Source organism: Melopsittacus undulatus, chromosome 3 (assembly GCF_012275295.1).
Source record: "Melopsittacus undulatus isolate bMelUnd1 chromosome 3, bMelUnd1.mat.Z, whole genome shotgun sequence".
Taxonomy (NCBI): Eukaryota; Metazoa; Chordata; class Aves; order Psittaciformes; family Psittaculidae; genus Melopsittacus; species Melopsittacus undulatus.
The window spans coordinates 97,254,733-97,269,117 of record NC_047529.1 but is presented as its reverse complement, the minus strand read 5'-3'; the positions used below and the strand labels follow the sequence as shown (position 1 = coordinate 97,269,117).

General features: G+C 41.9%; 1 protein-coding gene across 1 annotated transcript in view; it reads right to left on the bottom strand.

Moving 5' to 3' along the window:
- The window catches only part of VIT (vitrin), a 50,442-nt gene extending 36,547 nt beyond the window's left edge, over positions 1–13,895 (bottom strand). Inside the window, exons 1-2 of the mRNA XM_005141011.3 lie at positions 13,752–13,895; positions 577–646 (exon numbers count right to left, since the gene is read on the bottom strand). Of these exons, the coding sequence (XP_005141068.2) occupies positions 577–607 (31 nt within the window). The 5' untranslated portion in view covers positions 608–646; positions 13,752–13,895. The remainder of the gene's footprint in view (positions 1–576; positions 647–13,751) is intronic.
- Between the last annotated feature and the right edge of the window lie 490 nt (positions 13,896–14,385).

The window sequence follows — 14,385 nt, the reverse complement described above, 5'->3', positions numbered from 1 at the left end:
CTCCATCAAAGGGAGACATGTAAGTAAAGTACACCAAGAAATCATGCTTGATCAACAAGAGTGTTCATGTAAGATGAATTGCAAATTCTGGAGTCTCTACATGTTCCCAAAAGGCAAGATCCTGTCTGACTGCCAAGGTAAAGAAAATAGGAGACATTTATAGCCTTTTTCCTTTGGCATCTTCTTGTTCAGGGGAAGAGCAAGAACATATTAAAACTGGAAAAGGATTCTCCAATGTAAAAAAACCCAAAACCAGATGATTTTTATTTGGAGGGAATCATTACATTACAGACATATTTCAGGGCCAGTTGTGCCATCTGATATGGACTGCATGTAGCTGGTCATGTACTTAGAAACCTTTGCAAGTAGTTAATATTGTTTCTATGCCAAAGTCAAGAAATTTGGGTAGCCTGTTTCTGAGAAGCTGTGCCAAGGCTTATTCCACCCGCCTTTGAGAGAGAGCTTCATCAGCCATGGAGTTCAAAGGGAAGAGAAGAAGCCAGCAGACACTGGTCAGCCAGGGCAGGAACACACAAACCCATGAAATACTAATTGTAGTACATCAAACGTACTTACCAAAGAAGATTGCAATGACTGTGGTCTTCATGGTGAGTAAAACAAAATCTGGCTGTGTCACTAAGGAGCTCTGAAAAGGAAAAGAATACATCAGGCTGTATTTAGAGGTGTTGGAGATGATGCTGGAATGGTAGGTGAAGAGGAGCTGTGCATTCTTCAACCTTTCACAGTCCTCACATGATGCATCCTCTTCTCAAGCTTTGTAGAGCAGCTGATGTCCTCAGAGGAGATGGTGTTTGGGCTGTGGCCAAACAGCAGTCCCTCTCATTAACTATTTTTTACTTTTGGCCAAGATTTGCCTTTTGCCTCAGGATACCAAGATTACCTTCCACAGGCTACTGTATGGCAATATGTGACTTGAGATGGGTTGACAAGTTCATTTGCTACTCTTCTAAGGCATAATCACAGAATTGTATTGTCTGTACATCAAACTGCACCATGTAATCTCATAAAGATATGGGGAACATATGTCCATTCATTCCTGAAGGACATTGCATGAAGTAATAGTGCCATAGTTTGTGAGCCAAATTACTGGTTACTTTGCTGAGGATGTGTGTGTGTGCACACATGAGCACCTGAGATTAAGAGGACACTGTCATAACATTTGGACAATGTTTCAGCTCAGATGGTTTTCTCCTCACTTATATGTCTCAACCTACCACCACATTAGTGGTATCAAAAAACTGTCCCCCTGCAATGAGTTCTCACTTCAGGTCAACCTTAGAAAAAGAAGAGGCAGAATAAAGGTAGCAAGTCATTTGCAGAAACACCATGCACCATTAAAAAATATACTCACACTGACTTAGGCTTTGGAAAAGGCATCTTAATGTGAGCATGGGTGAATATATTCATCATCAGTATCTTTATTTAAAGCTAAAGAGAGCTGGGAAAGTTTGTCCTGAAAGTGTCTGGCTCAGTGCTGAGGTATTTTCACTTTCAGTTTCTTTAGTGTAGAAAAGGTCTGAGACAGTAAAAGGCCCATGGATGCTTTGTGCAGAAAGGCCAATACTACTTCTCACATCTCATGAAATGTAAACCCACCTGTACCATCGGTGCTGCACAAGACTTCTGATGGGTTTCTGAAGGCTCAGTGCCCCAAACCATGCTGTCTGCAGGCCAAGGCCAGCTGCCGCAGGATCCCAGTCTTCCTGGATGGCAGTGCCCCAGTCATGGCTGCTATTGCAATCTCTACCTAGTCTGCTGTTGGTGCTGCTTTTCAAGGCCAAGCAACAAGTGGGGTTTGGTTTTGTTTGTTTTTTCCCTAAGATACTATGAATTTTCTGCAGAAAGGGGCCAAGAAACCTAAAAGGAGTTCATATGTAAGGCCTGCTGGGGGCAAATAACTTCAATAGACCCCTTAGCCTGCAATGACAGATATTTTGTCAATAAGAGAATCAACAGAAGCATTTGGACCATGCTGTTACATTTACTTAACAAATTTGTTGTCATAGCTACACACAAAAGTATCTTATCATGGACTCTGTACTTTTGCTGGTACCATTTATATTAGTATCCTGACAGCAGTAAATTACAATAGCAAAGAAACCTATTTTTGCCACTTTATGAATTGCTGCATTAGTCATGCCAGGAAAAATGCAGACATTCTGTGACACTGCTCTTGTAACAGCACTCTCAAGGGGGGTCCTGGCCTTCAGACCTTGGGCTGTCAGATGGGGGAAGTGCAGGAGGATTTGCACTGCTGACCATACAGTGTCCAGTTTAGAGGCTCTAGGTTTTCTGCTGTGGGACATCTGTGTACATTCACTGTATTCGGGGCTTAGGGAGTCACCTGATAGAAGCTGTATGAGATTTCCTATGCCATGCACTAGCATAGCAACTGCTAGTTCAAGCTGGTAAAGGGAGTAACAGCCTAGAATAAAACAGTGACATTTTTTTTTGTTTCTCTGGGAAGGAAAGGGAAAGCAGAGCTTCAATCCATGTGTATGACAGGCTTTTTAGTCTGTGTAGATCCACTGAGAGTCTTGGGAATGTTTCTTCTGTAGATCAAGAATGGTACTTTGATATTAAACACAAAGATATTGCTCCTTTGTTTTTTTACCAAATGAATAGATCTCATTAAAATAAACCCAAAAGTTTCTACTTTGGGTTAGTCTGGAGTATGAGCTTTGCTGAGATTTCTTATTACTGATTTTCCATTAATGCAGTATTTGCAGTCCCAGTCTGTACTGATAACTAATGACCATCCAGTACTAAATCTCCTGAACTGTGTGCTGTATGTTTGTTTATCAGAGTACATTTTCCCATCTGTATCCTTCAGACTGTCATAACAGAAGTTACTCTTATGCCAGGAAATTAGTTAAGCATATGCATTATATTAACATGTGCTTAAACCCCAGTGAAGTCAAGTTCAAATGTAGTAAGAAGCACCTCCTTCAGAGTTTTCCAGATCAGATCCTACTTTACCTTTTAAATCAAATTTCCAAATGTTGATTACTCTTTCTCTACCACAAGTACTCAAAAAAGCTTGAATGTTAGGGAAGAGACAGAACTAGCAAACTATACTTTCTGCATATAAAGTTAAATTTTTACACTGACCTTTTATTATCAGCTTGACATTTATAAAGATCTGAGGGAGATCTGCTACATGCTACAAACAAACAGATGGTTTAAATCTGCATAAATTGTCACTGTATGGCAAACTATAACATTTTCTGATGGAAGTGTAGGTTTTAAGTCCTTGATTTGTGGTGTCAGGCACTGCTGTCTGTTCCACGTGCAAACCGAAATTCTTTGCTGGTGCTTTGCCTCTGCAGGAGTAAGCAGTTTAGCTCCTCTAATCTCCTGTGCTGCAGAAATTAATTTGTGTACTCTCTTTGTGCCACAATAGTGTGTGTTATTGTTCCCCTTCTCAAGGGGTTGTAATATCACAGCAGCACTGGCACCATGAAAAAACAGAAGTAGACTTTGTTTAAAAGCTATCTGAGCAAGTACTGTGGAGTTAACAACATGATCTCTAAGCACTGTGGGTTGAGTTAAGTATGTGCCCTTTATGGGAAAATCAAGTGGGCCTGGTGTAGGTGTGAGTAAACTGGTTTGGGTAAACAAGAGCTGATCATCATCTTATAGAATAAAACTTTTTAGATTTCCTTTTTTGTTTTCTTTTGTCTCTTTTTAAAAAATTGTTTAACCCTTTCTTTGATTCATGCTCATAGACTGTCCCCATGGTATATATGAAGGAAATTGCAAGGGGCTTCCTGTAACTGAAGCAAGAGAAAGATATTATCTGTACTAGCACCATCTGCAAAGGTAGGATGTGATATACTTTATCATATGAAATAGAAGGAAAGAAATTAATTGCCCACACTGTTTGTGGGAAGTGTCAATAAGAAACGGAAGGTTTCTTGTACCATGTGCATTCTTCAATTTTCATCAGCTTTCAGAGCAACTTGTGCTGTGGTTGTAAACCCCACATCTTGGCCAGACAGCCAGAGGTATGTGGAACTAGGACTGAGAACCCCAGATTCTTCCTGGAGGCAGTGCTGAGCTTCAGAGCACCATGGTGTACTCTGCTTAATTATCCAGTGCCTCAGAAAAAGCCATCAAGGAAGCTCAGGATATTATGGCCGCAGTTCTTTCTCTTGTGGTGAAGGAGTTGTAAGAAACATCGGACGTCACACATTAGGTAATTGTGCGTTTAATAAAACAAGCAACCAAACCACTGCTGAATGAGTTTCTGAGCCTCAGGACAGCTTGTGTTTTTGCCTTAAAGAACCTTTGCTCATTAAGCTAGCATTAGGATTACAGTCAGGGCTATTCATTTTTAATAATTTCCTTTACCATGTAGGCAGTAGCTACAGGCTGTTTGCCAGCTGTGTTCTTTGGCCCCATAAACCCCACACCTTGTCAACATTGGTCCTTCACCCAATAGCAGCGACCCCTTCAAAAGTGGGAGGATAGCCGCTGCAGTTTTTCCTTGCCTTTTGCATCAGAGATGGGTGCTGAGGGCCTGGACATTGCTCCATTTCCTGAACATGCTCTGGTTTACACCATACTGCTATATAGAGGTAGCTGCCAGCCCTATTTCTCAAAGAAGTTCAGCTGACTGTCTCAGTTTAATGGTGTCAGTGTGTGGTAACTACAGGCAGGTTGGGCTGTTCAGTCTACTGGGTGGTCTGTGATCTGCCAAAAATGGGTGTTGTCATATTGCCCCTCACAAACAAGACATGGAAACTTCTCCTGTGTGGCCTGAAGGACTCTGGCTACCTGTGCACAGCAATGTTAGCTCAGAGTGGTCAGAGGGTATAGCCTCTGCTTGGGAAAGTCATGGGAGTTCAAAATGACCCTGGAGAGGGCAAGGCCTCTTCACTTGCAAGCCCTGTACGAAGCGATTGAAGAGATCTTTTGAGACATTGTGCAATCCCCAAAGGTGCCCTCCCTGAATGTTCTGAGGATACCTGGGCACACTCTCTACTGAAACAAAAGATGCCCACAGAGCCTTGCTGCAGCCCTGTGGTTTGAAGATTCAGATGGGGAAGAGGACATAGGGACCTTCCCTCTCCCTGAACTCACTACTTTTTATATAGTAGTGAGCTATTGTGAAACACATGCTGCTTCCAGGAGCAAAGAGAGAGATTTTGGCTTTGCTTTGCCCCGAGGCAAGCAGCAAGTCAGGAGCAGGAATAATTTTTTTTCAGAGCTACCTTAAGAAATGTTTGTATGCAGATTTGCAAAAAGAATTTAGTCCAGAATAGCTTGACTCAGGTTGGTATAATGGAGAGATGCTATACCCAGCAATTTAGAGTCAAATAAAAACACCCAACTCATTTTGAGTTCATGCAGCGCCCTGAAATTAGACAGAAGTAAGGTTGAAGTAGCAGTGATGAATGATTTCTCTACTTTCCACAGACCTCTTTCAGAAGAAAGTAATTTATTTAAAACTACAGTGTGCTTTAACTTGCCAGACCTTTCTCAGAGCCTAAATAAACCTGCAACAATTATATTTTTTCATCTGTCTCAGCAAGGTAGCCATCAGTTATGCTGGTCTGACCTTCCCCTTTCCAGCAAAGGAAGAGATACATTTAGAATATGTCACCCACTCACAGAATAAATATGATTTGGACTATCCAGATGAGGGTCATTACACTGTACTTTCCTAGTTTCTGTTAATGTATTATACAGTAATTATTTTCATTTTTATGTCCAGCTTTTATGGCTCATTGGGAATCACTGCTAGCTCAAATCTGCGAATCCCTGTCTAGACAATTCTCTCCCTCTGTCTTACTTCCCACCACAGCTCTTGTCTGCTCCTGTGTCTGGCTCCCTTGCTCCCAGGCTCAAGCCCATGCTCTCTCTGCACACTGTTGCATAGAACTTCTTTCCTTTTTGTAATTTAACTACTTCTGCTACATCAGTCAGACCCCAGCCAGGTACCTTCAATCCCTGGCACTGCCATTTCCCAAGAAACTGAGGGCAAAGGAAAGTATCAGCAACCCAGTAGTGCAGAGGGCTGTGCTAGCTTTGTGGAATAGGGCCTTATTTCTTTCACTTTTTAGGAAAAAAGCACCATGTCCTATTCCCAACAAATGGTTTTAAGAAGTCAAAGTGGCATTTTAAAGTGTGGTATGTTTCTCAGACTGGATGCACAATGAAAAGAGCCTGACTGATCTTGCAATTGAGCTGCCTGCAAACTAAGAATTATTGTAGTGTGTCAGAATTCCCCCAAAGGTACATATTTAGTCTAAAAGTGAAGAATTTGTGTTAAAGGCACTGAAAAAACTGTACATCACCCTGGGGATGGTTTTTGGAATTTCTGTGCATGTTCAAACAAAACTTGACACCTTTTTTTTTGGTAAAAACTTAGAAACAGAAATCTAGAGAAACTTTAGAATGTTTACACTCTGCTTATTAAAGCTACATGTATCCCTTTACTACAAAAGAGAGTTATATGTCTAGGTCAAAAGCAAAACTGATCCTTAAGTGTGCTACTACATGTATGCAACATCTCACAGAAAACCTTTATCAATTCAGTATCTCCTGCAGTCAGTATGACTGCAGGTGCCTTGTGCCAAAGCCATGGACTGCTTGGATAAGGATTCAGAAAATATATGAAAAAATATAGGAAAAAAAAATAACTGGAACCACCTTGCCATGTGGCACTGCTTTGAAACAAGGCAGTAAGTGGTGAAACTCATCGATGTCTAGTGATGACAACTTGGTCAAGGAAGCATCTTAAACAAAATACCTTCAGTAAATCAGGAAGCTGTAAAAAAAACATTGTGAAAAGCTAAGCTTAAACATCTTTCTGTGGTGGAAATCAGTGAAATGAAGTTAAAAAAGTGATTTAAATTTTGCATTGTAGTTCTCTGTAAGAATGATAGACTCATGGTCCTTGCATTGTTTAATATTTTCCCCATATATATTTTGTACTTAAAAAAAAAAACTGTTTCTTCCTGACTAACTGCATTATTCCTGCCTGGGAACCTTTCCTTCCAGCTCTATTACATCTCTCTCTGATATCTTTAGTTTAGGAAAGACCAACCTGTGCCTCAAGGGAATTTGTTACAAAAAGCATATTAGAAAACAACCCAAAAACACCTTATGGTCCTCAGTCATCTTCAAGTGCTACTTTTCTGAGACCTCCAGATTCTTTGTCTTCTTGCAGGATCAACTGTAGAGGGGCAGGATGCCTGACCCCACCTCCCAGAACATCGTATTTAGCCACTCTACATGCCACCTGGATGCTTAGAGGATGTTCCTGAGCTGTTGTGGTAGCCGGGTGCAAAAAAGCATGTCTGGATCTTTTACTGGAGGTGGCATTCATGTCCTGCTGTTCTGAGCCATGAGGGGCTCCTAAGGCCACTTACTAGATCTGTGTTTTTTCATATTCCTAACAGAGAACATCAAAGAATAGTCTTCAATCTAGTCTAATCTTTGGGCAGAATCTACCAGTACTACTGTGTATAAGTTGGATGCTTCTTTTGTCATCTCCAGAGAGACGTTTGGATTTGGAAGTCTGTCCTGTCTCCTCCTCCTGGGTTGGAGGTGAGTCCTGCTCCTCAAGGTCTCATGGTGAAAGGCTGCAGCAAGTCTTGTCACTGCATCAGGCTGACCTCTCCAGCTTGTGCTCATTGCTGCTTTGGCTTTGCTGCAGGCTGCATCAGTGGTATCCTTCCCACCTGGTGCTGGTCGGTATAACCCAATAGGTACATTAAAACTGAAGTCTCTCACCAGGTGTGGCTGTTGTGGGGGAGCCATTTGAAAAATGAGGACCTGTGACTACTGTTTCTGTTCTTTAATGACTACAGAAGACATCTTGGTGCTCCATGCTGCTTTTCGGATGAAAGTGAGTTATGGGTTTGCACAGGTGCCAGCATTATAAATGAGGCTGTTATAGGTATTGCTTGGTTTCTGAAGGCATGCTGTTGGTGGAGGTGCTGGTGAGAGACCTGACATAATGTGGGCCATGCTGTGCAGCCTTATGGCATGTGTGTTGGCAGCCATTTGCAACTGGCAGGAGTGGGCTTTCTAGCATATGGGTCTTGCAGAAAACATGAGGGATGGCTATGCTTCCAAAACTAAATCCTTCAATATCTGAGTGCCCTGGAGGGGACTTGAAGAGCTGGAAAATATGGTGGCAGAGAAAGTGGTCTCCAGAGCCAGGTCTTGGATATTGTGACAGTGTAGGTACAGCCAGAAACATTGAGAAATGTGTCTCAGGACCAGACTGGCACTGATGTATTAATTTTGCATACTAGAAGCGTTTAAAACCTGCTGTTTTGCCATAGAGATGAATCACAGGATTCTGTTTCAGAGAGCCCAAGATCAAAAAGGAAAACTGTGCATAGCACATGGACTGGAACAGGAACTTGTAATTTGTGGTCTTTTGTTTTTAAAACAAAACTACTCCTGCAGACCTTGATATTGCACTTCCATGCTCAGGAATTCTGTTCTGAACTTCATCTTTAGAAGATTACCACATGAACTTCCACTTCGAACCTAATTATTGCTCAACTTACGTATTTATTTTCTACACCATTGATAATAGAAGATACAGACCATGGAAGCCTGAGACTTCACATCTCAAATTAACACATATTTTGAGATGTAGTTTGGTAGAAAGACTGTCCGAGAAGCAGGGGAGACACTCCTTCCCATTTAGCCTCATTCCCAAAGAGCCTCCATTTCTTCATATGTTTCACGCCCAAAAGCCTTCTTCCACAAAACCCTGGAGAACAAAACGCTGGAGTTCTGCAGATGGACTGCAAGAGAGGTAAGCAAGATGGGTCCCCAACAAGGAGAGCAGGATGGGCTCCCATTGTCCACAGCTGACTGACAGCTGTGAAAATAGCCCCGAGTCATGGAGCCCTTGCCCTTTCATAACGGACTCACTGAAGCTGACCAAGGCCAGCATACACAGTGCTGCTGCCAGCTTTCCTCTATGTCTCACCCTTCTTCTGTAGACTAAAGAGTAAAGTACGTTATTTGGCAAAAATAAAGAATGGAGCCCTCTGAGTCCCTAAAGGAACCTGGCAGGGGGATTGAGAGGCACAGAAGTGGCTGTGTCCAAACTTCCCTGTAAACAAATGATTTTGGAGAGGTAAAAATTTCTGCATTTTTATGTCCAAGCTGGAGGTGCTGGAAATCCCCAGCTCATCCTGGTGGGGACATTGAAGGACTGCTTGAAGCTACACAGAATCATTCAGAATTTCCCCTCAAATTCTGGCATGTGTAAAACTGTCATTTGGCAATTGTGAGCCTTTTTTTCATATGAAACCAGCTGCCAGCTGAGAGACTGTTGGCTGGTGTGTTGCATGTGTTACATTTACGAAGCTGTAAGGCTAAAAAAGTTTGCAAATGCAAGCTGATCTTGAAAGTATTTTTTTTATGTCTGTGTCTATGGGCTGTCCTGTAGAATGGGACACATTAAGGATAACTGACACGGATTGTGTTGTTAGTGTGCCATGGACCTCTTAATGCCTCTGAAGCTCTGGAGATAAAGCAAAGGTAGAATGGGCTCAATGGGTGCTAGAAAACCAGTCATGAGTAGGACCTGTCAAGAACTGCTTAAAACTAGATGATCTGAATGAAGCAGAGGTGGTTATAAAGACTGTAACGAATGCAAATGTGTTTCCAGTTTGGGATATGAGCTGTAGATCTGAGTGCTCTGCTTCAAAAGGGAAAGCAAAAGCTGCAGATGGTGGTCTGGCTGGTTGTTTTTGGGTTTTTTGTTTTTTTTTTTTAATTAAAGTATGTTTTCATGAGAAATATTTCTGGTTCCAAGTCACTGGGAAATTTTGTTTCTGATCAAGGTTTTCTGTTCTGTTTTTGTGGGTTTTTGGTTTTCCCCAGGGTTTACTTGCTGAAAACCGGGCCTGAATAGGAGAGGCAGTCCAGGGCGACCCAGCCACATCCTGTTGTGGAGGAGAACAGAGATGCCAGCTCTGAGAAGGTGGCAAGAGAGGTGAGGATGAGACAGCGGAAAGAGGGAGGGGGCTCTGCTCTTTGCTGGCAGGGCACTGGCAGAGGATGTGGGAGCAGCCCTCAGACAACACCAAATATGCAGCTGCCTCAGCACAGAGTAGGATGCAAAATGTTTGCAGAACCCAGAGCAAATAGTTAGGCAGCTAACCCATGAGTGCCATGCTGTCAGGCATTTTGATACCTCACACTGCCTGCAAGGGTCAGACGCATCCACACAGCCTGCAATCTCCAGTATAATTACCCGTAGATGCCTTAGGAGCCTACAAAATTTTAGTAGATCCCCGACTTGTCTGCGGGCCATAGCACTGGAAGAAAAGCTCATCAGCAATACATGTTGCCGTTTTATCTGTAGCAAGTCCCTTCACATCCCACTTTTTGCTGCAACTTGGTTCCGCAGGGCATTTCCAGGAGTCAGTAAAAGGCAGTCTTACTTCACCCCGCGACAGCGCTCACAGCACTGCCTGCAGCATCTTTGCTTCTAAAGTAAACAGAGTTTAATTAAACAGAGTTTAATTTAGTAATAGAGATGCAGTCTAAACGGCTACAGGCTTTCTGGTCACGTCTGCACCTCTCCGAACCTCTTCAATAGCACGGGGAGGCTGCGCCGCCTGCGCAGCGTTCACCCAAGTTTTCCAAGTGGGAAATGTACAGCAAATAAAGGAACCGGTATGCAAACGAATGGCAGCTGCTCTAGGACTGTTAGAGAGCTCTTTTACAGGCGAATGAACTGTCAATTTGTAGTAAGACATTGTTTTATAAACATAGCATAAAAACTCTTATCTTGCTTGGCTGGTCATTAGAAGAGAGATAATTATAGTCTCAGTGTGACAGCCGGGCCCGGAACAAGGGCTGCATTGTCCCAGGTCCCAGCTGAGCTCTAGCACAGGCACCCCAGGCCAGCCCTGGGACAAGGGGCATCCTTGTGCCCCACCAAGTTCAAAAGAGGAATTGAAGTGCTGTAAGTAGGTGTTAAGCACCTATTTCTCACTCTGCCTCTGGCCTTAAAAAATACTCCACAGCAGAAAGGTGAGGAAGGCAGACCTGTGATTGCTGTAGCTGCACCTTCCCTGGCTTTAAGTATACAACATATACAAGAACTGTTGTTTTTCTCTTCTTTAAAACAAACACAACCAAAACAAAACCAACCCAAAACCTCAGTTTTGATATTATTTTTGTTTGCTTTGTTTTGTTTTGGTTTTCTGCTTCTATTTTTCAACACAGACCAATGAGATCTATATAATGGATGGGCTTTCAGAAGGAAGAACGAGTTTTCTGTTCAGTGACTACTTTCTGAGCCCTGAACGGGTTAGGTCTAAACCTCAGCTGATGCTGCAGCATGCTCGAAGAGTCCTGGTGGACTCGGAGCTTCAGGGAGTCAGAACATCCCTCTAAGGGTTGTCAGCACATCCTGGACTACTGCTTTTCATCACCCACCCAGAAAAGATGGTGCCTGCCCACCCCCTTGCAATGGGCTAACACACACCTCACTGTCCTAGCACATGCCCATGCCAGTCCCCCTGTAAGAGGAGCTCATGTCTATGAGCACCACAGCATTTTTTTTTTAATGTGTTTAGCCTCAGGACACTGGAGGAGGAGTACAGCAATAGCTGCAGATAGTAAACTGAGCTACCGCTTCTGTTGCTGAGCTCACACAGGTGCCCTAAATTAAGTATTTAGGAGACTTCTTGTAAAATAGAGACTTGAAGATGCCTGTTCTGAGCCTTGGGTTAGCATGTAAACCTATAGGGAAGTATTTTCTGGCTAGACTTTTATTTCTGGCTTGGAGGTGAAAATAAAAAGTTAAAAATTGTCCAGGCAGACCAGGTACAGTTGAGTCTTTGATGCTACTGTTATGTGATCTTTGGGTTTATTTTTTAGCATTGCTTTCAATAAAGCAAGGGCCAGAAATATTGAATAATTCTGTTGTTTCACATGAAGTATTTAGTCTGGTTTCCCAGATTCTGTGTTCACATGGTGGATCAGGGAGTCCCCTTCTAGAAATATCCAAGTTAATCACGTTGACAAATGCGAGAGTAAAAATTAATTTCTTCTGGGAATGTAGCAAGGAGCTGGATGAAGAAGGAGCATTTTGTTAATGTCTCCACTAAAGGAAAGACTTCAGTAAGGTCTCATTCTTATTAGACACAAGAGAATCCATGTGGGGTATCTTTTTTGCACCCCAAATGTAAGGAAACCTGATTTAGCTAGTAAAATTATTTGGTTCAACCATCCAGAGGCAAGTCGGGTAATAATTCTTCTAGGGAAAGAAATGTCTTGCATAATGTAATGAACAGCTTAGGAATGTAACATTCTTACTGCAGGTGAAAACACAAAGCAATATTAAATTATAGTGGCAGCACAGTCAAGGCTTGAGATAAGACAAAAGACACAAGTCTTTCCTGTCATCCCAGTGAGAACAACCATAGCAACTCAAAGGATTATGTAAAATATGCAAGCAAAAAAGTCTCTTTAAAATAAGATACTAATTTAATATTCAAAAAGAAGCGTGCATGTGTAATGCAGTTATTTTTGCTTGAGCTGTTTTTGCATCTCTGAAAGAGACCAGTCTTACAGCCATGACTGTTGTTCAAGTGATGAACCGAATAAAGTCTGAAGAACATGGCACTAAAGATACAGAAAAACATAGATATTCTTTGAGTGTAGTCAAATGCAAGGTGGTTTTAACTTTAGAATGTTTATAGTAAAGTACAAGCTATAAACAGGAGTCCACTGCTGTTCTTAATCCAATGTATTTTAGAAGCCATCTAAACTACTTTTTCTCTGTGTGTGCTTGCTTTTTTTGGGTGGTGTGGTTTGGGTTTTTTCGTGTTAAATTTTGGAGAGGTTAGAAGAAAAGAAGTGTGTTTTAAGGTTGGTCTGCCTCTGTAATCTGTAGTTCTTGTTTTGCTCTGGATGTGGCGTAGTTCCCATAACTCTAGAAAGAAAATATTAACTAGGGTTGAAAGTTTGCTTGGGGCATTTGTTTCATGTTAGTACTAGTCTGAAACTGCATTTTGAAGAGACTTATAGAGACTAATCTCTCTGCACAGAGCTGAACGGCTGTGGCAGGCTTGACAATGCTATTCATTTTGGAGTCCCACCAGCAAAAGAAGCATTCAGCACAAAAGGATATATAGTGTCTAGGCTACTGTACTATTCACACATCTGTATCTATCCATGTAGCAAGGGAGTTTACACCATATAAATATATATCACTGTAATAATACTATTTTCCATTCAGTATCTTGGAGATTAGTGTTCCCCAGTGTCAGGTAATGCTAATTAATGATACAACACACACCTTCTTATTGATCAAAGAGACAAAGCCTTCAAAGCAAAACCATTTTACACCTAGCAACAAGTTGCATTGCCTGTTACATACTGTTTGAACAATAATCATATATATGTCTACTGAGTTGTGATTGATAAACTGTTCTTCATCAAATAACTCAGATCTGTTCAGGGCAGTGAGTATATGTGTCCACTTCAACAGTAGGGGTTTAATGCTTTTACAAATACGTAATGAAGTATGTATAACTAGAAGTACAGTTTCATTCTACAGTTATGTCCTCATCTTCTTAGGTCTTTGATCCTATGCATGCAGCTGGAATGCTAAAACAAATATTACATCCCTACAGTTAGCAGTGAAAATATCTGACTTATCAACAGGCAAAAAAGCAACTCCCCCCTCTCCCTCATAAATAAATATAGCAGAGAAATGACATCAGAATTACCTTGCTTGAGGTGTGCAACTTTTTATTCCTTTTCTCCACACAGTATGAAAGTGCTTTTTTTTCCAAGTTTCTCTGTACCCCAAACTCCAGCCAACATTATTCTACAGAAGGAGAGGCAGGCAGCCGAGGGAGGCCTGGACACCTTTTCTCTTTCAGAGAGGAGCTAATCAAACATTCCCATCAAGCTCCCAGCTCTGTGAAAAGCACATTGCTTTCCCTCCCTCCCTCCCTCTGCTTCTCTCTCCCTCTGTGTCTCCCTCCCTCTGTGTCTCCCTCTCCCTCCCGCACACACAGGCGTACAGAGCTCCTTACATTGATTTAGCAGCTGAATTAGGCGGTCCTATTTTAAATATATGTTCCCTCCCACATATTTTTGGTAGGGATTTCTATGCTCCTTTTGCACTAGCATGTCAGATTTGTCAAGTTTTTCTCTTCTAGGAAGTGAAGCTTTACTCAGCTGACATTTTGGCTGATATTTTTTGTCTCTCTGTAGTTCAGCACTGTAGTGAAAGGACTACAACTAGTATCTAGAAATAAAATACACTGCTCTAAGGATTACAAATACCACATTAGTTAGGTGCAAGTCCAATTTTAAAGGGAAATTAGCTTTTGAAGAGACAGGCTGTGATAACTT